The 27,069-nt window shown below is 38.3% G+C and overlaps 1 protein-coding gene across 3 annotated transcripts in view; it reads left to right on the top strand.

Moving 5' to 3' along the window:
• Ccdc141 (coiled-coil domain containing 141) overlaps positions 1 to 27,069 on the top strand; it is a 207,432-nt gene that overhangs the window by 47,662 nt on the left and 132,701 nt on the right. For all 3 annotated transcript variants that reach the window (XM_017794928.2, XM_008855352.3, XM_017794927.2), the window contains exon 5: positions 12,621 to 12,874. In XM_017794928.2, the coding sequence (XP_017650417.1) occupies positions 12,621 to 12,874 (254 nt within the window). The remainder of the gene's footprint in view (positions 1 to 12,620; positions 12,875 to 27,069) is intronic.

Genomic DNA, 27,069 nt, shown 5'->3' with positions numbered 1-27,069 from the left:
TGCATTTCTCATGGGGTTGTGGAAGCAAAACATTTTCCTCTGGCTTCTTTAGCCCCCTCAAGATCTATTCATCTCTATTCTCTCTCCACTTTATCCAACCTCCCTCCTCCTTCCCCAGCCCAAGTACCTCCATTATCTTCACCATCCCCCCAATAACGCCTGTCTCCCACCATCCCACCTCCCCTGAGTTCCCTCCTCACCCACTATGTCCCCCTGCATGCCCCTCTGACCTCCCCCTGGTAACATCTGTTCCTAACTATCCCCTCTTTCAGGTTCTTTCTTTTCCTTTACTGCCATATTTCCTTTCCATTTTCCTGGCTCCTGGTGTAACATCAGGATATATACTCACATATAAGGGATTGGTGCTACAATTACAAATGAGGGAGAACATATGTCTTTTGATTTTCTGAGTATGTGTTTTTTACTTAGTATAACACACTCTAGTTACATCCATTTACCTGCAAATTTCATGATTTTATCTTTTCTTCCTGCTGAGTAGAACTCCATTGTGTAGATGTACCACATTTTCATTATCTATTAGTCAGTTGAGAGACATTTAGGTTGTTTCCATTTCTTAGTGTGAAGAAAGCAGCAACAAACATGAATGTATAGGGATATCTACAGTAGGATGAGTCCTTTGACTATATGCCAAGGAGTGGTATAACTGGATCATATGGTAGATTCAGTTTTAGTTTTTTTAAAAAACTTAAATTTTTTTTATTATTTTTATTTTATGTGTATGCATGTATTGCCTGCATGTAGGTAAGTGCACTAGTGTCATGCAATGCCCACAGAGGTCAGAAGAGGCTGTTGGATCCCCTGGGACTGGAGTTACAGACAGTTGTTAGCTGCCATGTGGGTGCTAGGATCAGTTTTAGTTTTTTGACCATTCTCCATATTGCTTTCTATAGTGGTTGCACAAGTTTGCTTTCCTACCAGCAGTGAATGAGCATTCCCCTTCCTCCACATCCTTGCCAGCATTTGGTGTCTTTTGTTCTCTTGATCTTAGCCAGTCTGACTGGAGTAAGATAGAATCTTAAGGTAGTTTTAATTTGCATTTCCCTAATTACTAACGATGTCAGCATTCACCTTTTAAGATGTTTCTTAGCCATCTTTATTTCTTCCTTTGAGAACTCTGTTTCGAATTTGAGCCCATCTTTTAATTGGGTCATTTGTTTTCTTGATCCTTTTTGGTTTTTTGAGTTCTTGTATATTCTAGATATTAATCCTCTGTCCTATGTGTAACTGGTAAAGATTTTCTTCCACTCAGTGGGTGTCCTCTTCCTTTCCTTGGTTGTTTCTTTCTCTATATGGAAGTTTTATAGCTTAATGAGGTCCCACTTATTAATTGTTAACCTGCCCAAGCAGCTGATATCTCATTTAGAGCATTTTTTCCTATGCCTATGTCTTGGAGGGTACTGCCTATGTTTTCTTTTAGCAGTTTCAGGTTTTATACTGAGGCCTTTGATCCATTTGAAGTTGACTTTTGTGTAGGGTGAAAGATATGCGTCCAACTTCATTCTTCTATAGGTGGAGATCCAGTTTTCCCAGCATCATTTGTTGATGCTGTCTTTCCTCCATTGTGTATTCTTGGCACCATTATCAAATACCAAGCAGGAAAAATTGCATGTAGTTATATTTGGGTCTTCTATTGCATTCCATTGATCTACCTGTCTATTTTTGTGTTAATACCATACTATTTTTATGACTATAGCTCCGTGATATAATCTGAGATCTGGTATGGTGATCCCCCCCAGTGTTATTCTTTTTGCCCAAGATTGCTTTAGCTTTCTGGAGTCTTTTGTGATTTCATATGAATTTTAGGATGAATTTTTGTAGCACTGTGAAGAATGTATTTTGATTGGCATTGCATTCAATCTATTGCTTTGGGTAAGATGGTCATTTCACAATATTAATTCTACCAATTCATGAGCATGGTAGGTCTTTCCATCTCCTAGTGTCTTCCTCTATCTCTTTCTTTAAAGATTTAAAATTTTCATTTTAGAGATATTTAATGTCTTTGGTTAGGTTTAGTCCTTAATTTTTTTTTGAGGTAATTGTGAATGGGAGAGTTTCCTTAAATGCTTTTCTGATTGCTTGTTATTAGTATATAGAAAGGCTACTAATTATTGTAAGTTGATTTAATTACCTGACACTTTACTGAAAGTCTTAATAATTTCTAATAGTATTCTGGTGGAATTTTGGGGATCACTTGTGCATAATATCATATTACCTGAAAATACTGATAATTTGGCCTCTTCTTTTCCAAGTAGCACTCCTTTAATTTTCTTCTCTTGTCTTATTGCTCTTGCAAGAATTTCAAGCACTATCTTGAAAAGGAGTGGAGATAGTGGACAGCCCTGTCTGGGTCCTGATTTTAATGGGAATGTCTCCAGATTTTCTCCATTTAGAATAATGTTGGCTATGTGTTTGTTGCTTTAATTATGTTGAGGTATGTTCCCTGAAGACCAATTTCTTCTAGGACTTTTAACATGAATGCATGTTGCATTTTGTCAAAGGCCTTTTCTGTATCTATTGAGATGACCATGTGACTTTTGTCTTTCAGTTCATTTATATGCTTTATTATATTTATTGACTTACATACATTGTAAGTCATCCTGCATCTCTTACCATCCCTGCGTCTCTGGAATAAAGCCAACTTGATTGTAGTGAATGATTTTTTGATGTGTGTCTGAATGCTGTTTGTATCTTTGCATCTATGTTCATTAAGAATTTGGGCTTATAGTTTTCTTTGTGTGTGTGTGTGTGTGTGTGTGTGTGTGTGTGTGTCTTTACCTGGTTTTGGTATTAGAGTGATACTGGCTTCATACAGTTTGGGAGTTCTTCTGTTTCCATCTTTTTGAATAATTTAAGCAGTATTGGTTGTAGATATTCTTTGAATGTCTTTGAATTCTTCATGGTAGAATTCTGCCATGAATCCATCTGGGTCTGGGTTATTTTATTTATTTTTTTTAGTTGGGAGGTTTTGTATTATTATTTAAATTTCCTTATTTGTTATGGATCTATTTAAGCTGTTGATCTCTTCTTGGTTTAACTTTGGTAGTATCCATGACTTTAGAAATTCATCCATTTATTTTAGATTTTCAAATTTAATGGAGTATAGATTTTTAAAGTATTCCCTTACAATGTTCTGGATTTTTTTTTTTTTTTTCGGTGTCTGTTGTGATGTTTCTCCTTTTGCCTCTGATTTTGTTAATTTACGTTTGCTCTTTCTTTCTTTTCATTAACTGGACTAAGGTTCTGAATATCTTTTTTATGTTCTGGTTTTTATTATTTCTTCTCATCTACTAGGTTTGCGGTTGGTTTGTTCTTGCCTTTTCAGAGTTGTACTGTTAAGTGCTCTTACTGATTTTTTAATGTAGGCATTAAGAGCTATAAACTTCCCTCTTAGGACTACTTTTATAGTGTCTCACAGGTTTTGTTAGTTTATATTATCATTTTCATTTAGTTCCAGGAATACTTTAATTTCTTTCTTAATTTCTTCTTTGACCCATTCATCATTCAGGAGTGTGTTGTTTAATCTCCATGAGTTCATGTAGTTACTAGAGCTTCTTTTGTTGTTGATTATAAGCTTTATTGCATTGTGGTTGGATAGAATGCATGGAATTATTTCAAATTTGTAGCTGTTGACATTTGTTTTGTGTCACAGAATGCAGTCAATTTTAAAAAAACTTGCATGGGCTGCTGAATAGAAAGTATATTCTTTGGTGCTTGGGTAAAATAGTCTGTAGATGTCTGTTACGTCCATTTCATGTAAGATGTCATTTAATTCAGATGTCTCTCTGTTTATTCTTTGTCCAGTTGACCTGTCTATTGAAGATAGTGGGGTATTGAAGTCATCTACTATTACTGAGTTGGGGTTAATCTGTTTTTATGAAATTGGGTGCACCAGAGTTTAGTGCATATATGTTCATTATTGTAATTGTAATATATTCTTGATTGATTTTTCCTTTGATTAGAATGAAGTGACCCTCTTTATCTCTTCTGATTATTTTTAACTTGAAGTCTGTTTTGTCAGATATTATGATTGCAACACCGTCTTGCTTCTTAGAGCCATTTGCTTGGAATATTTTTTTCCATCCTTTTTCCCTAAGGCAGTGTTTATCCTTAAAGGTGAGATGAGTTTCTCATCTCACAAAAAAACAAACAGAGGATTTTCTGTCTTGAACCATTCTGCTAGCCTGTGTCTTTTTTAAAATATTTTTATTTTTTATGTTTATGAATGTATTGCCTGCACGTAAGCGCACCCATGTCATGCAATACCCAAGATCAGAAGGAGGCATTGGATCCCCTAGAACTAGAATTACAGATAGTTTTTAGCCACCATGAGGGTGCTGGGAATCGAACCTGGGTCCTCTGCAAGAACAGTCAGTGCTCTTAACTGCTGAACTGTCTCTCCAGTCATGGTAGCCTATGCCTTTTGACAGGGGAGTTGAGGGCATTGATATTTAGTGTTATTATCGAAAAATGTGTATTGGATACTGTCATTTTAACTTTTTGTGTTTGTGGCTCTATTTTATATTTCTGTTTTTATGTCTTTGTTTTCTTTCTGTAGCCTCTTGGGTATTCATTCCTATCTTCAGTCCTTTGTATTGCTTCAAGTATTCTCTGTAGGTCTGGTTTGGTGGACATGAATTCTTTCAGCCTATTTGTATCATGGAAAATTTTCCATTCCCCTTTCACTATGATAGTTTTGCAAGTTTTCAAGGTTGGCATCCATGGTCATTTAGACCTGGGAATACTTTGGTCCAGGATCTTCTGGCTTTCATAGTTTGCATTGAAAAGTCAGCTCTAATTCTGATGGACTTTCCTTTATATGTAACTTGTTGTTTTTCTCTAGCAGCTTTGGGTACCCTCTCTTTGTTCTGTACATTTAATGTTTTTATTGTGATATGCCATGGGGAGTTTCTGTTCTGCTCATGTCTAATTGGTATTCTGTGTGCTTCTTGAATCTGTATAGGTAGGTATTTCCTTAATTTATGGAAGCTTTCTTCTATAATCCTGTTGAAGATCTGTTCAGTGCCATTGGCCTGAGATTCTTCTCCTTCCTGTACACCTATGATGTGTAGATTCGGTCTTTTTATGTTATCCCACATTTCCTGCATATTCCATTCCTGTTTTTCTGTTTTTGTTTTTTTTTATTTTATTTTACATAGTCTTTGCTTAAGGAGATCAGATCTTCAACTTTTCATCCAGTCTTGATATTCTGCTTTCTGTTTCATTCATTTTACTTGTGAGGCTTTTTCCTGTTGTTTCTAATTGGCTTATTGACTTTTTAAATTCCATGATCATTTCAGTTTGGGTTTTCTTCAATATTTCTATCCCTTTTGTGAATTCACTTTTCGAGTCTGAATTGTTTTTGATATTTCATTAAACCACATATTTGAATATTCTTGAGCTTCCATCACATTTATGCCTATTCTTTATGAGTTCTTTGTATTTTCTTTAAGTTCTTTATGTTTATGATTGTTCTTTAAATTCTGCATCCTGGGATTCCTCAGGGTAGTTCTCATTGTAGTGCACTTCTGTCAGATTAGTAGGTTTTGTTGGGAACATATCCTCTTGATTTTTCATATTATTTGTGTTTTTGCATTGCCATTTGGGCATATGAATGTTCTTTGTTGGTTGTGTGTCCAGTAGGAGCTTCTAATCTGCCTTTATTTGATTGAATTTTGGTTCTGTTTATATTATTTATTTAGCTTGGTTGCTCTTTGCAGAATCCTAAGTAGGTCGGTCTGTTAGGCCAGTCAGGAGCCAGCAGAAGATGAGGGTGGGGACCACCTGAGGAGGATCTTAGCAATCTATGCTAGGGGGTTTAGCTAGTCTGGGTTAGGAAGCTAGTCTAGAGAGCTGAGGCAGAGGTATTGGAGCAGGCCTGGTTCCACAGAGAGCAAGGGACAGGGTAGATTGTTGATGGATAGTTTTAAAACTTTTTTTATTGAATTTTTGTGTGTTTCATACATAAAATAATCTATATACCCTTTTCCCCCTCGGCATCCTCCCATAGCCCCACCATTGGAGTTCATACAATCTGTTATTTGTATTAAGGCTTATTAAGTAAAGTTAGTGTCCAAGATGTCCCTCAGTGCAGGTTCATCCACCAGGGTTTAGCCTAACCTTCTCTTTAAGAAGATCTATCTGCTCTTCCTCACCTAGCAGTAATCAGCTGTCAACAATTCTTTGACTAAGATTGGGGCTTGCTGTTCATTTCCACAGTTCTGCGCTGGGGTTTGCATGGGTCTTGTGCATGCTGACGCCATTGCTGAAGGTTTGTACGAGAAGGGTCCCTGGCACCTGTGGGACTATTTCCGTATGGTCATGCACCTCCTTCCTGGCTCTTAAAATCTTTCTGGAAGAAAGAGGGTTGTGAAAGCAGCAGAGGAGAGCATTTTAGATATAAGAAGTTTCTTTGTGTAATGAAGTGTGACAAGTTGTAACTGGATTAGGAAATGGCCTAGATGGTATTTCAGACATTGCTCTCTCCAGGTGGGGACTGCTGTGTGCAGTGTGGCCTCAGCTGAGTCCATGTACTATTAACTATTTCTGGAGCTGTGCTTGTTTCTTAACTTGGCCATGGCACTTCCTACTTTGTGTCTATTTGGTGTATGAAGATAGTTAATAGATATTTCCTAAACCAGCATATAAGTGTTCAGCTAGATGTTAAACTTAATTGAAATGTTTAATTGTTAACTTAAAAGTCTAACTTTTTATCATTTATTTTTTAAACTTTTTATCCATGGCAGTGTAGATAATAATTTTATTGAATTTTTGTGTATTTCATACATAAAATCATCTTTATACCCCCTTTCCCTTTGACACCTGCCCATAGCCCCCAACTGGAGTTCATACAGTCTGTCATTTGTATTAAGGCCTATTATGTAAAGTTAGTGACCCAAGATGTGTCTCTTTGCAAGTTCATCCATCGGGGGTTAATCAGCCTATCTAGAGTCTTTCACTTCAAGAAGGTCTGCCCTTCCTCACCCAGCAGTAATCGGCTGCCAATTATTCTTTGACTAAGATTGGGGCTTGCTGTTCATTTCCACAGTTCTGCGCTGGGGTTTGCATGGGTCTTGTGCATGCTGACGCCATTGCTGAAGGTTTGTACGAGAAGGGTCCCTGGCACCTGTGGGACTATTTCCGTATGGTCATGCACCTCCTTCCTGGCTCTTAAAATCTTTCTGCCCCTCTTCTGCAATGGCCCCTGAGCCATGGGTGGGTGGACCTCAATATATGAGACCTGTCCAAGGACCCACACTCTGCTGACTCTCTTTCTCTATGTTTTGGACATTTGTGGCCTTTTGTGTTTCTGGCCCTCTGTTGCATGAGGGAGCTTCATTGATGAGAATTGAAAGATACATTAGTGTTCTCTTCATCCCTTGTTCTATGTTCCATGAGTCTTAGGTGTAGAGGTTGCATCCTAAATGTTCCACTTAGGCTTAGGTAATTCACAGAGAATCTCTGTTGGTGAACAGTGGTATCACTCTGTAATAATCTCTGTCTGTTGAAAAAGAAGCTACTTTGATGGATGGTGACTGTAAATTTTAAGGATCCATATTTTGCACATAGTAAGAAATTACATTTGTCTAGGGATAGGAGAGTTTGGTTTCTCCAAGATCTATGACCTCTTCAGCTATATGTATTTGGCTAGGTTTACAGTACCAGACATGTGTTTCCTCCCATTGAGTAGATTTTAAGTCCAATTAGGTAGCTGTTGATTACCCCCAAGATAAATAGTGCCTAGCTAGTATAAAAAAAACAAACAAAAGGAATCGTATTAGTCTTAAAACCTACTGAAAGATTACACTTACAATATCCCTACATGAGTCCATGAGCATAGCTGAAGACTACATAGCAAGAAACAGTGCCAGACAGGAGAAACCTTCCTTTGAGTTGTTGGCCAGGGTGGTCCAAGAGACTCCCAAAATTACACAGGTTATTGCCACAGTCCTTGATTGGCTCGCAGAACTTTGTGGAAAGACCCTATTGCTGAAGACAGGACATACTTTGGACACAGGATTTGGAGCAATGGCACTGGAACTGACTTGGAAGCCACCTCCCCTGAAGGCAACCTCTCATAGCTCTGGAGAGCACTAGACAAGCTCGTAAGGGAGAACATTAATCAATGGTCCAACCCCAGCTTCAAGGCCTAAAAACCACAACAATGACCAGCACAGCAAATGACATTGGTACAGTGATGGATAGCTTTTTAATGTGATAATTGTCTGCGGTAATAACGAAGATAAATAGACAGAAAATTTCCTTCTTTTCTTTGTAACGCATATTTTAATCAAAGCTGGGTCTGAGTAAAATAACTTATTAGATGTGTAGGTCTCATTTTTTGCCATTATTTCTTTTGTTTTGTTTTATATTTTATCTTTTGAGATAAAAATTTAAATGTAATCTTTATCTGTCACAGTTTAAATTTTACAAAAAAAATATTTATTTTATGTGTATGTTTTGCCTATATGTACGTAAGTGCACCCATGCATGCAATGGCCATGGAGACCAGAAGAGGGTGTCAAATTCCCTGGAATTGGAATTAAGGACAGGTACTAGGTACTATGTAGGTTCTGAAACCAAATCTGTGTGCTGAGCCTCTCAGCCATCTCTCCAGCTACCCTATTTGTCAGTTTTAACTTGACTTTGAACTCCATAAACTTGACCATGCTAGAAAAGGCATGAAACCATATACACTTGTGTGTGTCTGTACATATATATATATATATAAATGCATATGCTTTATATTGATCTCTAAAGTCTCTATATTAGCTCATTATTATTAATGGCTTATAGCAATTGTCCCAAATTGAGTTATTAATAATTTGATCTTTCTAGTGCAGATTTTAACAAAAGCTTTTTGAATACATAGATGTAATTTTTACTGATTATTTGTTGCTCACACTTATCACTAAGAATATAAACAGCATCAGAAGATAGCATTAAAGCACCTGCTGACCATTTGGGTATAGCAGCAGTAATCTAGCCAGGTCCCCAGGAGCTGAGTTGAATCAAATTTCTGCCAACTTCCCATCAGAGATATTGTGTCAGTAAAGTAGGGTTTTGTGTATGCAGACATATACAGTCTTTAAAATAAATGAACTGTAGAAACTGTGTATTTTTGAAGGGTCTCCTATAGCTAAATAGCTTACATTGGGGAAAATACATACTTTTATATCATCAAGAGAGAAAATATAAATGATAATAAAGATGTAAAAAACTACAGATGAAGACCAAGGGTCCTGGCAGAGTGAACCAAGGGAAGAATTTGTCCACTTAGGTAGCCCTCATAGCAGGGAGCAGATCAATTGCTGCAAAGCTGTATGCCCTGCAGTAGTGTAGCTATGCTATTTTAGCAGAAGCCAGAACAGAAAATCCAAAAAGAATGCAAGTTAAAATTGCGCCTAATTACAGGTATTTTTAAGGAGCCAGAGCAGATTTTTCCAATCTGCTCTGTATTACTTTGAGCTGTTAAGGCTGTGCTTCCTCATCTTATTTTGAATGTACAATGTGTAAGAGCTAGTCAGAAGAAAGATAAAAAAGAAATACTCTATGGAAATTCTGCTGCCTTTCCAGACTCCACACATGTGTGTGCATATGTGTAACTCTTCAAACTATTGTAACAAGCTCTTCAATGCAAAAGAAAAAAAAATCTCACTCCAACCCAATAGATAAAAGGAGAATGGTCATCCTGATTGACCTCTATGTTAAAACTATATAATTTAAGGACTGGAGAGATGGTTCAGGGCTTAAGAGTACTTGCTGTTCTTCCAGAGGATCCAGATTTGATTCCCAGTACCCACATGGTAGCTAACAACCATTCATAACTCCAGTTCCAGGAAATCCAACACCCTCTTCTGGCTTCTGTGGGCATTGCACACATATGGTGCACTTACATATATGCAGACAAAACACTCAAACACATAAAATAAAACCAATAAATAAAATAATAAAAATACTGTATAATTTAAAACTCGAGTTGATGATCAAAGCCTTCTAAATTCACTCTTACCTGGCTCCTTCAGGCATTTCACTTCTCCATAGCTTACTCTGACAGATAGGTCTTTTCATGCATCATCTCATCCCTTACTTCTCTTTTGTATTTTTCTTTTATTTCTTTGTTCAAGAAATTAACCTTAATGCTCTCTTGGACTTCCAGTCGCTGGTTGTTTCATTTGTGTTTCTTGGCACTGATGACCAATCAAGTTGCTCAGGGCACAGAATCTCTCTCCTCTTACTCTGAGCCAACACTAACATTTTTTTGGGTCAGAGGTCAGATCTAGGTCTTATGAGATCAACTATTTCAAATTACTCTTTTTCATCTCAAAATGGCTCTTCCTTCTATATTCACCTAACTCATTCTCCCTATTAGCTCTCTGATAAAAGTGCCATTTGAAAGAGAAAACTAGTCCAATGACCTGAGCCTGACGTTAGCTGTGTTGTTAACTGCCATGGTACAATGCTGAAGTGCAGTGCCACCAGAGTGTGGCAGGGACACCAAGCTTCAAATCGGTAGGATGGGACTTGGCTCTGGTCAGTCTGTCTCTAACAGCTTCTTAGACGCCTGTCCTCTGGCTTTTCTTCACAGTGCTCTCTGTCCTGAAAACAAAGAGCAGGATGGTCAACCTTGCTAACTCTTCTGTCATCTTCTTTGATTCTATCCTGTCTTGTTGCTTTCACTTCATCGTTCCCTTCCCTTTTCTCCATGGTAAAGTATGGCTTCTGTTTCCATCACTTGTCCATCGAAGAATTTTCCACCTTTTCCCTAGCTTTTTCTCATTTTTCTATTTCTTGAAGACTGATGGCCTCCCATTGCAATAGCTCTCTCAACTCTCCCCTTCTTTAACACGTTGTATTCCACTTAAGCTTTCTCCAAATGTAATTAAACATCTGCCCTGTGCCCATTGCTATGTAAGTGCTGGGATGGAGACAGGGTCCCTATTCTCATTTAGAAACTAACTGAATAAGGATGCACATGGTTGTAAGATTACAGTTAAGAGCTTTGAATGAGAGTAACACTGTGCTATGGAAACCCTCAATAGGAGTATTCAGTTTGGTTTGTTCTTTGGGAAATTGACAGTTGACAGACCCAAAATATGACTAGATAGAGGCAGAGAGGAAGGGAATTGAGAATTGTTGTCTTGACAGAGGATTGAGGGGAAAATTTAGAGGCAGAAGAAGTATAGATGCGTGAAGAACCCATAGGTGCATACCTTTAATCCCCAGCATCTGGGAGGCAGAAGTAGATGGATCTCTGTGAGATGGAGGCCAGTCTGGTATACGCAGTGAGTGCTAGGCCAGCTACATAGTGAGACCTTGTCTCAAAAAAAAAAAAAAAAAAGAATTTATAGAGGTAAAGTTAGAGATAGCAAGATGAAGACTTTCTGAAAAGGAAGATGGAAATCAGGCCATGCCAAACACTGTCATCTACAATAAGGGATTTATCCTTAATTTTAAGGCAATGAAGGCATGTCTGAGAGAGTGAGAGGGAAAGAAAGAGGGGGAAATGGTGGAAGAAGGGAAAGGAGAGGAAGAAAGAAACAAAGTGCTGTGCGACATATTCTAGGGAGACATGAACAAATGTCTGTTCAATCCCTGTACGGCACTAGTGATGAACCAGACAAATGGTTCCATCAAAGGTTAGTTTGCTAACGCAGAGAGGTTGTACGTTTCCTGGGCTTACTTACAGGGGCGTGGCTGATGCAAAGACAATAACATCACCTAAAAGCCCACCCCAACACAGAGGATGATGACTCATGAAAGTTGTATCCCTGGAACTTCTGTCCAAGTTGCAGGCAGTTCTACTGAAGACTCCCCTCGGCTAACCTTGGAGAGGGGCCTTGTGAATCTTATGACTTTATGAATTTCCTGAACCTCATAAATTCCATTATTTTCTGGAGTCTTAGGAGCGTTCCTCCTGCCTTCAGGAAGGAATGTTTCAGTTTGGAGGAAATACTAGTAACACAAGGTATGTTTATAAAAGATCTCTGTGGATAAAGTATGAAGAATGGATGAAGGGATTAGAGAGAGGATACAATTAAGTGAGGGCTGTACAAGTCCACGCAACAGGTGGCATCTTGCATACTGGGATGGAGAGGAGCAGAGAGATGCAGGAAATGGAAGGGGGGTATGATATAGACAAGGTAATGATGGTGAGAAAAAGGAGAGGGCTGTGCCACAGATGACTCTGGGTTCTACTCCTGCCTTGTGGAGAATAGTTAGTCCCTCTAATTGATGGAGAAGTGTTGGTGGTCTTCAAAGGCTGCTTCTCAACTCCTACCCCTCAATATTCTTTCCCTTCTGTGGTACTTCAGCTTTTAGGATTTAAATCCCAATTCTGCAAAATATAGTACAGTGTATTACAGAAGCTGTTAACTGGTGACCCATTTGACAGATTCACATTTGATCTTGTGGGATTTTTTAAAAATAAAACAGTAGGCAAATCATGAAGCATTTAAAATGTATGTTTGTACACTTAAATTATTTGCAGTACAGATTATTAATATATTACATATATTTTGAATCATATGAAGCATCCAAATACTACTACATAGATGCTTGGTTATAACATTATTCTTTTTTTCCTTCTAATTTCCTTCTAGAACTCTTAGAACGATCCCTAGCCCTTTTAAATAAAAGTCGACAACTCACTGACTTCATAGAGCAATTCAAGTGTGAAGGACCTAATGTGAATTCTGAGTTGACTCAGGGAGCTCAGAGTAGCTGTCTGAAGATCGACAGCCTCCTTGAACTTCTGCAGGATCGGAGAAGACAGCTAGACAAGTACTTGCAGCAACAGCGGCAAGAACTGGCTCAGGTTCTGCAGATATGTCTGTGGGACCAACAAGAAAACCAGGTAACCCAAATGGGCAGAGAGTAATACCCTGGCCTTGACCACTTGGTTATTATATGGACTAGCCATGCTTGGCTAGTCTTGGGAGGGTATTTGAAATGACATTGTTGAATCCTTTAATGAGCAGTCCAAAAGCCTTTCCTCCGAACTATCATGTAAATATGCATATGAAAGTAAATATTCTAATTTTCTTTCCTTAAAATATTGATTTTATAAGTGGGAGAATGCCTGTGGGCATTTTAGAAAATAACTGTGTTCTACTGTTGAATTTACTTTCTCCCTTCCAGGTCATTACTTTTGGGTATATTCCTTGAAATTCTGAAATGCTGATTATAGTTTTCTGCAAAGCTGGGAAGACATGGGGTTGCTGAATTGTGCTAGATTGCTGCTGAGGTCTTTTAAAACAATCTGCAAGCTTAAAATAGAGACAGTGTTCTTGGAAGAGTGGTCAGGTGCCAGTGAAATACTAAGACATTGGCTGATGGCTCGATGCTTAGGGTTCCAGGGGTTTGGGCCTCTATGAGTTTATAGGTTCATTAGAGTTCATTACCCACACTGCAGCCACATTTTTGAGAAGTTGTCAGTATGCCTACAAAGTATTCCTTCCATCCCAGTCATTTCGGAGTAAAACTGGGCAGAACTTTCTTTGTAAAGGCCCAAATCAAATAGTTGGCATATTTATTGCAACTTTTCTGGTTGTTTCAGTTCCATACTCATCGAGGTATAGGCTAAGTAGAAAGGAATCATGTAGAGGGAGCTATTCTACTCTGGACACACAGGAAGGGAGTCTTGTCATAGCTCATATTTCTCTGGTGCAAACTCAAGGGACAGACATATCACTGCAAGCAAGTCTGAGATCAGCTGAAGCTGGCTTTTATTTCAAGCTGGAGAAATGAAGATTTGCATTTCCCTTTACACCTTGAATATCTACCAGATTTTATTTCCTGTTTTAAGTGTTAGAGGTACACACAGCTCAGAGTCTCTTTCCTCCATGAATTTTCCTTCTGTTGAGTCTGGTCTTAACACTGTTGGTATTTGGTAGTACATAATTCTTGCTGTGAGGAGGAGGTGGTCCTGTGCTGTTGAATAGAATCTCTAACATCTACCACCCTACTTTGAGTAGAATATCCTCAGTGAAGGCATCTAAAAATGTTACCAGATTTTGTGAGACACAGCCCAGTGTGCAAAATTATCCTCAGTTGAGAACTACTGTTCTGTGTGATGAGAAAGTCATAAAATAAATGAACAGTGGTAAATGCTATTTAAAAATCAAACAGGACATAAATTTTGGCACGTGTTCCCCTACTATTAATCAGACAAACCTCTCCCAGGAGGTGGCATAGATCACAGACTCCAATGCAGATCCCCCCAGTCATATGTTTGTGCTTCCCCCTCCAGGCGTCATCCACTTTCTGAGCCACCTCCACTGGCATCACTTCTGCCTGGGCTCCTGCCCTCCTTCTGCTGTCTTTACAACTGTCTGCTCCTTTTCTCTCAGATCCCATCCTTATGCCTACCCCACCTTCTCATGCTTATTACTTAAGGGACTGTCATTCAGTGCAGTCATCTTTCACGGATCATTGTGGTATAACACAAGGAAATTCATACCAAGGATAAGATGCCACTCAACATTGTTAGACAACTGTTCCAAAGTTCTTTGTCTTCCTTATCATGAATGGTTCTGTTATAGTTCATTCTCTTTCCCATCCATTCCCTCTCTCCCTTTCCCTCTTCACCCCCACCCCTTCCAGCTCTCTACTAATTTTGATCTGCTAGCGTATTCAGAGCTACTGTCTCCTTAAGGAAATTTCCCACTTAAATCTTTTTTTCTGAGCCCATAGCCCAAACCTCTGACACTGACGCTTCCGAGAACAGACTAAAAACTCTTACTTTATCATTCTCAGGAGATTGTTGCTCATTCAGATTAACCCAGAGAGACCTTTTCTCGCCAAAGAAAAGGCTCATCCAAGTTAATTGTTCCCAAGCACTGTAAAATTTCTCCAAGAGTGAGAAAGCAGCTATAGTAGGTTTAATTTATTTTTATTTTTAAGATGGCAATTTTGCCTTCCCGCTTCATGACTGCAGAACTAATCAGCCACTTGAATTTCCTGCAGTATAAAAAAAAAAATCAACAGAATTCAGAAAATTCTAATGAAAACATTCCAACCTAGTCACATACTTAAGAAAAATCTAAATGTCTTGACAACCCTAGAAAGCTAAGAAATTTTTGACGATAGCTAAAGTAAGGTATTATAGATGGTTTCTGACTTGTCTGACTTGGTAAGTTCAGATTTATGGGTCCATATCTTATTTTTCTTATTATTTTTTTAAGTGAGGTGCTTTTGCAGGTTGTTTTTAGAAAAACAGATCATCTTTTACAGCAGTTCCCCCCCCCTTCGGTCTTTTTGAGACAGGGTCTCCCTGTAGCCCCAGCTATCCTGGAACACATTATGTAGACCAGGCTGGCCTTGAACTCACATAGATCCATCTGCCTTTGCCTCCTGAGTGCTGGGATTAAAGGCATGAGCCACCACGCCTGGTGGAAATCTTTACTTTTTGCTCAAATTTTCTGTGAACTCACACCTTCAATCCCAGCACTCAGGAGGCAGAGGCAGGCGGATCTCTGTGAGTTCAAGGCCAGCCTGATATACATAGTGAGTTCCAGGCCAGCTGGGGCTGCAGGGAGACCCTGTCTCAAAAAGATGAAAAAAAAAAAGTAAAGACTTCCCATGTAACCCTGGCCCAACACACACACACTATCAGTTTCTCTCAGCAGAGGGAATGTGCTATCACTGATGTTTTACATCCAGACTCACTATCAACCAGCCTACTCTGTGTACTGGGTTCCATCCTAGTGCTGTGCCATGTGTGAATATGGACAAATCTATAACGGCTTTTATATGCTTATAATATCGTACAGAGTGACTACTCCCCAAGTCCTCTCTGCTCTGCCAGTTATTCCTACCCTCCCAGACATTTACATAGATGTGCTTGTCACTGACTTCATGGTTTGACCTAGATTGTCTAGTTGGAACCACACATTATATAGCCCTTTCATACTGACTTATTTTTTAAATATTTTGTTCATTATTTTTATTTTATGTGTATGAGTGTATTGCCTGCATGTATGTGAGTGCACCCGTGTCTTGAAATACTGACTTATTTTTTAACCAAGTAGTAAACAATTAAGTTTCCGCCATATCTTTGCATGGCTTAGCAGCTGACGTCAGTCTCGGAATGACTAATATTCCATTATCTGGATATACTACAGTTTATTTGTCCATCCATGTATTAAAGAACATCTTCATTGTTTGCAGATTTTCACAAGTATGAATAAACAGCCATGTGTTAGTTTTAGTGTGACGTTAAATTTCATTTTATTTGAGTAAATACTAAGAAGCATGTGTTGGACAGTGTGGCTAGAATATTTAACTGTTTTCTAAAGTCAACTATGCACTTCACCAGCAATGAACGAGATAAGATGGGTGTTGCTCCACATCTTTGACCACAGTGGAGTTTATTGGATTTTGGGCACTCCAGTAAGGGAGCTGTATTTCATTGCAGTTTTAAGCGCCTTTATCTTTAAACAAGAATAATACTAACTCACAGTTGTTCCAATAATTAAATGGAATAGCATGCTTTTATAAAACATATAGTATAATACCTAGCATCTCCAGAGATGATTAATAAGTATGAGTTTCTCTCTCTCTCTATTAGCTGAACCTACATAAATTCCTCCTCTGGGTTTAGTGTTAGTGTCACGTTGGGGTTCCTTGATGATGCACAGTTGAAAGCCTCAGAGGCACAGCAAGAATTTTCATGCATAGGGCACAGGATGGAACTTTTATTTGTACTCCATTCCTAACAGTCTTGAGCCAAAACTAATTTAATTATAGTATAAGACCAAACACTATTTTAAATAAAACTCATTGATAAATAAGATAGTTATGGCCTTACATATATTAAATTCAGACTTGCAATCTTAAAACACCCCATAGCATGTTTTCTCTAGCTAATGGCAGTGCAGCAGCTGGAGCAATTAATAATTGCTGTTGTCTTCTGTGCTCGTAGGACGCACACACATCCCATGGCTTCACTGCTGGCTGGCTTTAGATTATGGCTGCACCATTTATCAGCTGAGTAACTGGACAATTATTTAAAGTCTCTGAATTTCAGTTTTCTTTAAGAATGTGTTTAATAACAGTAATTACTTCAAGTTGTATAAGGTTGACCAAGAGAGGTTTTTTTTTGTTTTTTTTTTTTATGCCAAGTACGTAGGATAGTCTCTGACATATAGTAACCATGTTTTAGAACAATTTTTATCATTGTTCATGAAGATAATAAAGGCCCAACATATTACCTACTCCTAACTGCTACCCTTCCGCTACCCAGCTCAGGAAAACATTGGTCTTGGATTGAAGGCCTCTTTTATGATTAATTTTGAGCTCATAAGGATATAAACAAATAAGTCACTTTTATAATGCTAATAGACATGTTCATGGGCATTAGATTAATAGTTTAAAACAAAGAAGGCAGCATTTGTCCTATTTATCACTCAGTAAGTCTCATTTGTTGGAAGCATGGAGGCCACGGTCCACGCAGATGATTGCTGGAAGCATTTGTACATGCCGCCACTTTAGGACTTTTATCCAAGTACAGGCCTAGTGATACCCATGCCAACTTTTTATTAAGGAACCAAATACATAAGCAAAATTAAAGGAGTTCACCTCTATACACCCTATTGTAATTTGAACACATAATAGCCATATCCGTGGGTCCAAAATAGACCAAGGAATTTTGATGACTCTCTGATGTGGAAGGAGTAGAATTTAAGCAATGCCCTATTGGTGAGGAGGTGGGGCTGCTGCAGCTTCCTAGTGCTGCAAACAACTAATGCTTGCAGTTGATAATTTTATAAACAAAGGAATATTTTTAAGTCTAGCTACATATTAACATGACATACTTCTTTTACCTGAGTTTTAGGGTTTTGGGATGTTCTGTTTGACAGTTTTGTTGATGATGCAATCATGCAAATCAGCATCATGGACACCAAATTGAGAGCATACCAGGAAGTTAGGGTCTAAGATCACGAGGTTCCTGTACAGTCTAACACATGGTAGAAACACACTTCATTGGAGGGGAGAGGTCGGCCCATTCTGTGCCTTCTAAGGGAGTACAGGGACTGTGAACCTTTGCATTCACAATATAGCTGCTTTGTCAGTCATTTTAGCCACTTGAGAAAATGGAAAATGAAGTGGAGAACTAGAATAGACGCGACTGATAAATACTAACATGGATGTTAGTATAGCTGATGCATCTTCTCTTGTAAGTGTTCTGTGAAAGAGAGGATTGAATTTTCTCTGTCTCTAAATGCCTGTGGCCTGATGCTTTGGAAAACATCAGTTAATTCTCTTTGGGGAAGGAAATTAAGTGATCAACATGATAGCAACTTAAGATTTACATTAGTTGAAGAAAAAAGTAAATGAAAATGACCTATTTTCTGTCTTAATTGGGATGTGATCATCTGGTAAACATATTCATAGCATGTTCTTTATCACCATTTTTCAGATGTAAGAAAGCGTGTACATGTTTTTTATTGAGAGACCAGCAACTGCCCTTTCTTTTCAGCTTCAGCAGCATCTTATTTTGCAGATAATCTGCTTCATTAATGAAAATCAGAAGCAGCTTGGAGTATTTTGTGCAAAATTAATTATCTTGGCAAGAAGATTTATGAATGTAATTTTTCTCAATTGTTCCAATCAGACGTAAGTGAGAAAAACAAATATATTAAAACTAGGTTATTCATGACCTCATGGTACAAGACAGTGTCAAGGACATCTAGGAGAATTAAGACTGAGAGTAGGCCATCTGTTTTTACTACCCATAGCACCTGTGTATATATGTACAGGTCTTTGCAGGGAGAGGAAAATAACCGAATTCACTTGGATGATTTTGTGGTTTATAATTTGAGTACAGTGTATATCACAATCCAATGGTATATTCCTTATCAGCAGCAACTAAGATGGCATCAGAGATGACTTGTTGAGGCTTAGTTTCAGGCTATATAGCCTTGCGTCTCTGAGGCATCTATAAAACTTTTGTATGTGTGAGCACATGCGTGTAGTCATATGGATGTTGTCTGGTGCATGCTACCACTTTCTCACTAGATTTAGACTTTGAACTAATGACCAGCTTAAATTAATAAGACATAGCAGAAAAAAGGTTAAGAGGTCTTAAAGAAATATCCTTCTTTAAATGTCACTTACAAACACTGTCTGATATAAGTCCCAAACAAAGGGGGCGGGGATGCAATTATCTTGGTGATACTGAAATCCAATAGTTCGGTCCAGCAACAGATGTAAATATCTATCCAGTCATTTATAAATTAAAATTTATCAAAAACTCTCTTTTTTAGCACACAGACTATTTCTAGAATTTTCTCTAAGGCATGCCAACAAGAAAAGCAAAGTATCTTGATGTTTATGAGGGAAGCAGTAGACCCCTTTGCTAACTAGAATGCATGCTGATCTTTACTGACTTCAGTGGCCTTGCAGGTCAACTGCAGGAGCAGAGGACTCTGGTATGGATTGCATGGCTGTCTATCCTGGCTTTTATACTGACCACTGAGGTCACTTTGGGCCAGTTATTGGTGTCTGTGCCTTACTTTACTTCATATAAAATGAGGATAATAATGGTATCTAGCTATTGATTTGTTGTCAAAATAGTCATATATATGAATATGGATATATACTATAATATGTGTGTCGAGTATAACTTGAAATGTAGTTGTTCAGTAAGTGTTCACTGGATGTCCTTTGAGAACTTACCTAGATAATCAGTAGCATATTCGCTAGATCTCATGCTCACTGTCTAAACTGATAGGTGAGTTAGCCTGTTCTGATATGCATGAGGAAAAAGATGCATCTTCATGACTCGGTATTCAGTCTGGTGTCCTCAAAGATAGGTTTTCTCCCTGAGATAGTGGAAAAACATGTTTCCCATCCTTAATTTTCTAGACTTAAAGCCATTTCTTTAGCTCACTCATATTTACTATATTTGACTATATGTTCAGTAAATTCAGTTTGTCACTTCTGTATAGAGTTATCCCGTCCCTTACTTGAAATTTTACTTCTTATTGTTTTAGTTATCCATATTCAACCATGATGCAAAATATTAAATGGAAAAAATCCAGCAATAAACAATTTATAAGTTGTAAATAACACTTTTATAGTATGCTATTATAGTAGTTCTATTTAGAGGGGGGATATTTTTTCAGTGTGGAGATATAAACCCATGGCTTGGTATATGCCAGGAAAATGCTTCATCCCTGAGTACTTCCAGCCGCAATTTTACTGTATGATTAGTTACTGTGGTTTATCTCTTGCTGTGCCTAAATTATAAACTAAATGTGATCACAGGAATGAACAGAATAAATGTAGTATGTCTGGGGTTTGGTACCATGTGTGGTTCAAATCTTCAGTGGGAGTCTTGAAACACAACCTTATGGACAAGCAGATGCTGTGATGCAGTGTTTAAACTGGTGGTTTTTACGATTTCATGATTTAAGCTCCTGAATACTTGGTTAGGGAGATGCAGACATTTCTTGTCCCTGAATTCATTCTCAGAAGTGATATGCTCTGAGTAAAGGTCTGCCCTAGTCCCAACTCTCACAATCATCATGTATGAAGGCTAGCTGCTGCTGCCTGACACACCTGCCAAGCCCTTCCTGGGTATGTTTCTCATCCCACCTCCCTGAGCTCTTTTTGCTGCCTGCCCAGGAACTGGAATCATTGGTTTTCCTTTTCTCTCCCTCACTGCCTCCACTCCAGACTGGCCAGGGAGAGAGACTCATTCTCTCGTTTTCCTTACTTCCACCATCTCCTCAGACAAGCTGAAAGACCCAATTAATTTTAATACATTTTATAGAGGGAATCAAAACAAGAAACAACACACTTTGAAAAGATGACAATATCCTTTGTCCTTTAAAATGTCTCAATTATCTGTCTTGTCAACATGATAGTTTCTGACTCATTTCTTCTAAGAGCCAGGAGTTTGAATCAGGTTTGTATGAAATCCACTAAGTTGTACAGCCTCAGACCTGGGAGGGTGATGTGAAAAGTCAAACCGTGATCTCACTCCTAATGTCTGTCTATCTCCACATGTGAGTATCATTGACTGATATTTAGATCCTTTAGAGTGGAGTCTAAGTTGTGTCTCGAATGCCTTGCTTTAGATGCCTGCATCACTGCATCACTGTGATGCACATTGCCAAGAAACTGTGTGGAGCTGTTCCTTTCCTGAATAAAGATTTCTTTTCATTGCTCAGGAAATTCTTCCTAATGAGCTAGAGGTAATATTAAAAATAAAATTTAGCTCTAGAGACTTTTATCCATTGGACTGAACAGCTTTCTGCCATCAAGTAGGTGGAGTTAAAGAGTCTACCTAAAAAGACTAACATTTGAGGGCAATGTGAGAAAGAAAGGGATTTTAGTGCAATTCTTCTTTAATATAGTTATAAGAAGACATCATATGTTAGCACAACAAGTAGTTAAATACATGGCATTTTAATTCTAGACAGGAAGATTATCTATGAACTATTCAAAAAGCAGCATATTTTCCTCATAAGAAATAGTTCAGCTGTCTGCTACCGATCACCAGAGTCCTGGACTTTGGTAATCTGGGGACATATTAATACCTTACAGCTGACTTCAGTAATTTGAGGAAGGCTTCCAAATTCTGCCAAAAAATCAACTATTGTCTGCCTTGAACCCGAGACTAAGCCCCCAAATAATAAGCCAATAATTACATCAATCCAAAAATGTTTCTAAAAATAGAAACCAAATCCAAAGTTTTAACAATGTTAAAAGATATTATTACAACAGAACTCTGGTTTGCAGCTCTTAGTTGGCTTTGTTGTGATACCTGAATCAAACACAATCTGGACCAAAGTGGTTTAGAATGTCCCACTCTGCCACATGGGCAGGTTTTATTTCTAGCTAAGGAAATAAAGTTACCTGTAGAAAAATGCTTACCTTATAAAGATGACTGGACTGGTTACCACCCACATCTCTTTTATTTGAATGTGGAAGAACAGTTGGCTTCTTGTGATTGACTAGGACACAGCCTCTTGTGACAAGAGCAGGTCAGCCTGTTTGCATATCTATTTAGGTTATAATCAACTATGTATGGAGAGGCCTTTAGTACAAACTTAAACTGTATGGATGCATCTTGAGATTAAATGACTCAACTTCACAGCAGTCATTCTTTCTTCCTTAACTTCCAAGTCCTCAGCTCTGGCACCTCATTTAATACACATTACTACCTAATAGACAGGTGGATTTGTGAAGTCTGGTTGTTGCCTAGCTAAGTACAGAACACATTTAATGACTAAATTGCTTAATACAAAATAATATAACTGCTAGCCGGGCGTGGTGGAGCATGCCTTTAATCCCAGCACTCGGGAGGCAGAGGCAGGCGGATCTCTGTGAGTTCAAGGCCAGCCTGGTCTACATAGTGAGTTCCAGGACAGCTGGGGTTACAGGGAGGCCCTGTCTCAAAAAAAACCCAATAATAATAATAATAATAATAACAATAATAATAATAATATAACTGCTTTCTCTACTTTAAACAAAAGAAAGAAGAAAATCAAAACCTGCACCTTTCAGTAGACATTGGAAATGTTACCTGTAACCATCAACTATAACTGAAAATATTTTAGTATTGCTGGTAATTAGAAGAAAGACTGTCAAAAAAATCTTGGGCCCAAGAAGATAAATAACTGATGCCTTTTTTACCCTTTGTTGATTTTTTTTGTCTTGATAGTAGCTGGTTATTTGGCAAGAACTGTTCTGTACATGGACAGGAAAATGAAAGCAATTTGAAGAAATTATCTTTTTAATGCATCCCTGTTAAGGTGGTGGTTTGCATTGCTTATTGCTGGCTCATCTCCTACAGCACAATTTTGAATAAAGATTAAAAAAATCTAAGGCCTTTTCTCAGTTTGTAGAACAAATTACAGGAAAAAGAAACTGGTAGTTCAATCTGGTAAGGGCTTCAGGCTGTTGAAGCTTTCACCTTTTTGCCTCCTGACTTGTTCATCTTTGATCTTCACAGGTCATTTTCTCTTACTTGTGTTCACTATGTTTTAGTCAAATCATTTTGGAAGTGGGCTTCTCAGGAAGTGGGATTGTCAGTCTGTCCCCTCTGCCCATGGCTGGTCTCTTCCTCATAGGCTCCTGACAGCCTGACCCATGCTAACATAATCCCCTCTAAAGCAGTTTCTATTGTGCCCCTGATGGTACACAGGTGCTTCCATGTTGGAATTGGGTTCTATAGGTCCAGCTTTGCCTTTGGTTTTTATTTTAAACATATTCGGAAACACAGACTGATCAGAACTGCTTCTCCAGAATCTTTTTTAAAAAATATTTTTGGTAGATGGACCTGATGAGAAGGAAAAATAAATACCAGGCTTGAAAGCCTGATTCAGACCATGGAATTATCCCCTCCCCTCAAGCCCCCAACTCACTTTCCTCTTACTGGTTGCCTGAATTTAGGCAAGCTACTTTTAATCTGTCTCCTCCCCCAGTTTCCTCATTTCTTGTAAGAACAACTATCTCTATTACAGGAGACTGACTTCCCCTGGAGGGTCACCATCCACTCCCCTTACTTGCTTCATTCCTTTCTCTGAGTAGGAGTGGCTAGAATTAGCCTTTCCCTGTCAAGCTATCAGACACTTTCAATAGAATGCTTTTCTGCCTTCCTTCTTAGTCTGGCTCCCTCCTTCTTGATTCTCATGCCCATTTAGTTCCCCATACTATAAAAACCATGTCTCCTCTATTCAAAGCAAGGAGTTTAGGAAAAGAAAAAGAAAAAGACACCTCTGTGTCTACTGCCTTCCCTAAAGCTGTCTTCCCATATGCAGCTGATGAACTCAGTCAGCCACCTTCTGTAAAAGGCTAGTTAGTTCTTTTTCCACATTCTGCACTTGGTGGTCCATAAGTGCTTACTAACTGATATCCCACACCACTGTTCTGGCTCTGCTATTTAAACTGTCCTTAATTAAAACTGAGCCATTCCTTAAATTTACGTTTAGAAGTGTGGGTATTCTGAACTTTCTTAAATAGCATAGCCAACCAATAAAATATGATACAGTGTACATGTTTGATTTTTAAATATTCCAGTGACCATTAAAAAAGTAAAAAGAAATAATTTAAAAGTAGAAAGCCACATAAAAGGGATAAGTAATATCATACTATGTAATGTCACATAGCCATTATAATTTCAATAGATAAGTATCAATATTCTTTTTTAATATTTATTTTTTTATGTGTATGAGTATATTGCCTGCTTGCATGTAAGTGTACCTGTGTTGTGCAATGTCCATGGAGCCGGAAGAGGGTGTTCAATTCCTTTGGAACTGGAGTTACAGACTGTTGTTAGCCACCATGTGGGTGCTGGGAATCAAAACCAGGTCCTCTGCAAGAGCAGCTGGTGCTCTTAACACTGAACCATCTCTCCAGTCCCAATATCAATATTCTTAATGAGATATTTGCATTTTTTCATCCAAAGTCCATGATCTATGGCATGTACTTTATACTCACAGCACATTTCAGTTTAGACTAGCTGTATTCCAAGTACAGTGTGCAGTTAGTGTATAGTTAGTGACTTGCACTGCATGCCAGTCTACATATTTGGCAGAATTTTTCTGGTACTCTTCTTTAACTTTCAAGACAGCTCTTAATTTTCATTACACATCCCTGATTCTCTTTCGTATCTTTACTGATTTCTGCTTCTGTCTCTCTTGGCCACTCAAAAGATCTGGCCCACTCCTTCTCTGTCTAAGTCTGTCCCCTCCAAAGACGGAGAAGCCTCATTTGGGTCAAGTTAGACAATAGGAACTAAGAAGGGGGAGGAAAGCTGTTTCCATTTCTCCCTGCATCCTGATACTCAGAACCACTTTCCGGTGTATACTTGAGTGGTTTTTTTCCTTTTTCCTTTCCACACACCTCTTTTCAGGGGCTCTACTCTGTAGAACTGTCCTGCTGCGTCTTCGTCTGTTCTTCTCACTCAGGCTCTTGGACAGCAACTGTTGTAATTTAAAAGCTTATAAAAGGAGCACTTGGAATATCTATGCAGCTGTCTGCAGCTACTACTTGTGGTACATAATGGATAATTTACTGAGTACCAGAGTGTTGGCTGATATGCTCATGGTTATTTAGGGTGTCTTATTTTAGCCTGAGAAGGACTCTGAGCCTGTTTTGTGTGCATCCCACAGCACATGTGGTAAACCTGATCTAGGAGGCTGCTCACATGTCTGAATGCCTCATGATGAGATGTAACACCCTCACAATCATCTACTTATTTTTTACTTTTATACCAACTAGTTTTTGTATTTCTATTTAGGATGCTTTTGGTCAGAAAAATATGTGTAGCTCTAGCATATATGTAGTATATACTGACAACCGACACAGTAGTGGCTTTGGGGGCCGAAATAGTGTCAGTCAAGTCTATCAGATGCAGTCAGTCGATACCATTAAAAATCAAAATAGGCCAGTTGTAGTGGCACACAATTTTAATCCCAGCACTCAGGAGGCAGAGACAGGTGGATTTTTGTGAGTTCCAGGTCAGCAAGTTCTAGGCCAGCCAGGGACACATGGTGAGATTTCATCTGGAAAAAAAAAAAAAAATCAAAGCAGCACCCTCCTTCCTGGCTTTCATCATCTCTGACATGTGTTAGATAACAAGTTTTTGACTCACAGAATTTAATAGGCTCCTCTGAGGGTTCAGGCTTCTCACCTGTTTTGGGAGATTAGCGAACATCTGTTTCTACCCATGTTTCACTCACTCAGTTTCCGATTAGCTGCTCCTTAATAAAGCATTCTTGAGATTCTACCCCAGACCCTTCTTTAGCTAGGAATAGATAAAACTCACTCCCAGTACTTAATAAATGAAATAATTTCCAAATCCTAGCTGTATTGTTGATCTACTTTCCTCTGGCCATGTTTTTGTATGGACTCACTGTGACTTTTGTTAGAAATTATTTTATAATAAAATAAATTAATGAATACATTTTCTTGCTTTTGAATCCTCTGTGGGTTCTGGTAATGCACAGTGTGTATATAATCTAGTTCTAATTGGGATATCAGAAAGATTGACTTCAAGGAATTGTAAATACATAATTATAGTAGACTAATATTTTGTATGTATGTATACTAAGCATAGTTTACCAAATATTCTGAAGATGAAGTATTTTTCACATGAAAAACTGCTATGGGGACACTGTGTTTCTTGGCACTGATAAGGGCTAAAATTTTGGTTACCAAAGATTGCCAGTTAGCAGAAAGATGGAGAAACCCTGCTGCCCATATTTTATTATCTATTCTGTGCTAGAAAAATGCTGAGATGGTACAGATCTTTTGCTCTCAAGATCAGCTTTGCAACATCAGTTCTATCATGGTCCTGGGACATCTTATTCTAGCGAGCCTCTAACTCTGACATCTATGAGATGTCAATGTATGAGATGCATTTTTAGTGCATAACTTTAGACCTAAGAGTTTTCTCCTCTGTCTCCTGCTTCATACATTCCTCCTTGAAATGTTAGAAGAAAGCCCATAATTATTGAAAACTAGACAGTCTAGGCTACAGCAAAGCATAGTGTGAGGCTTGGTCCATACCCATCATTTTAAGTGGGTTGTCACTATTCATTTTTGAGGTTTGATGTCATATCCCTAGGGCTGAAAGACATTAGGTTACCCAAGCATGGTGGTGAGGCACAGAGGACAGAACATGGGTTTTGGAATCCTGTAAATGTAGGGATAAATCCTTTCTGTTACTTAACATATGGCCTTGGATAAGCTGCTTAACCTCTCCAAAACTCATTTACTTTTTCTTTACTTTTATAATGATTATATTGATCTTATTATAGTCTTAACTGAGAAAAATAGAGGCAATGCCCTCAAATCAACTAGAAAATTGTCTGGCATATTGTAGTGTTATAAAAACAAGTAGTTATGATGTGAGTTAGAAGATACTGCAATAGGGACAGTGAAGAATCCAACTGTAGTCCAGTTATTTGAGGTAAGAAATCTGTGTTCAGGAGTCCTAAGTCATAGGTCTCACATCAAGTTATGGCGTCACTAAAAATGTATGGCCTCAGTGACTGAGGTAAGCTTAGTGGCAGAGTGCTTGTTTAGTATGTA

Source organism: Nannospalax galili, unplaced genomic scaffold, assembly GCF_000622305.1.
Source record: "Nannospalax galili isolate Female #2095 unplaced genomic scaffold, S.galili_v1.0 scaffold346, whole genome shotgun sequence".
NCBI lineage: Eukaryota > Metazoa > Chordata > Mammalia > Rodentia > Spalacidae > Nannospalax > Nannospalax galili.
This window is presented reverse-complemented; position numbering and strand designations above follow the sequence as displayed.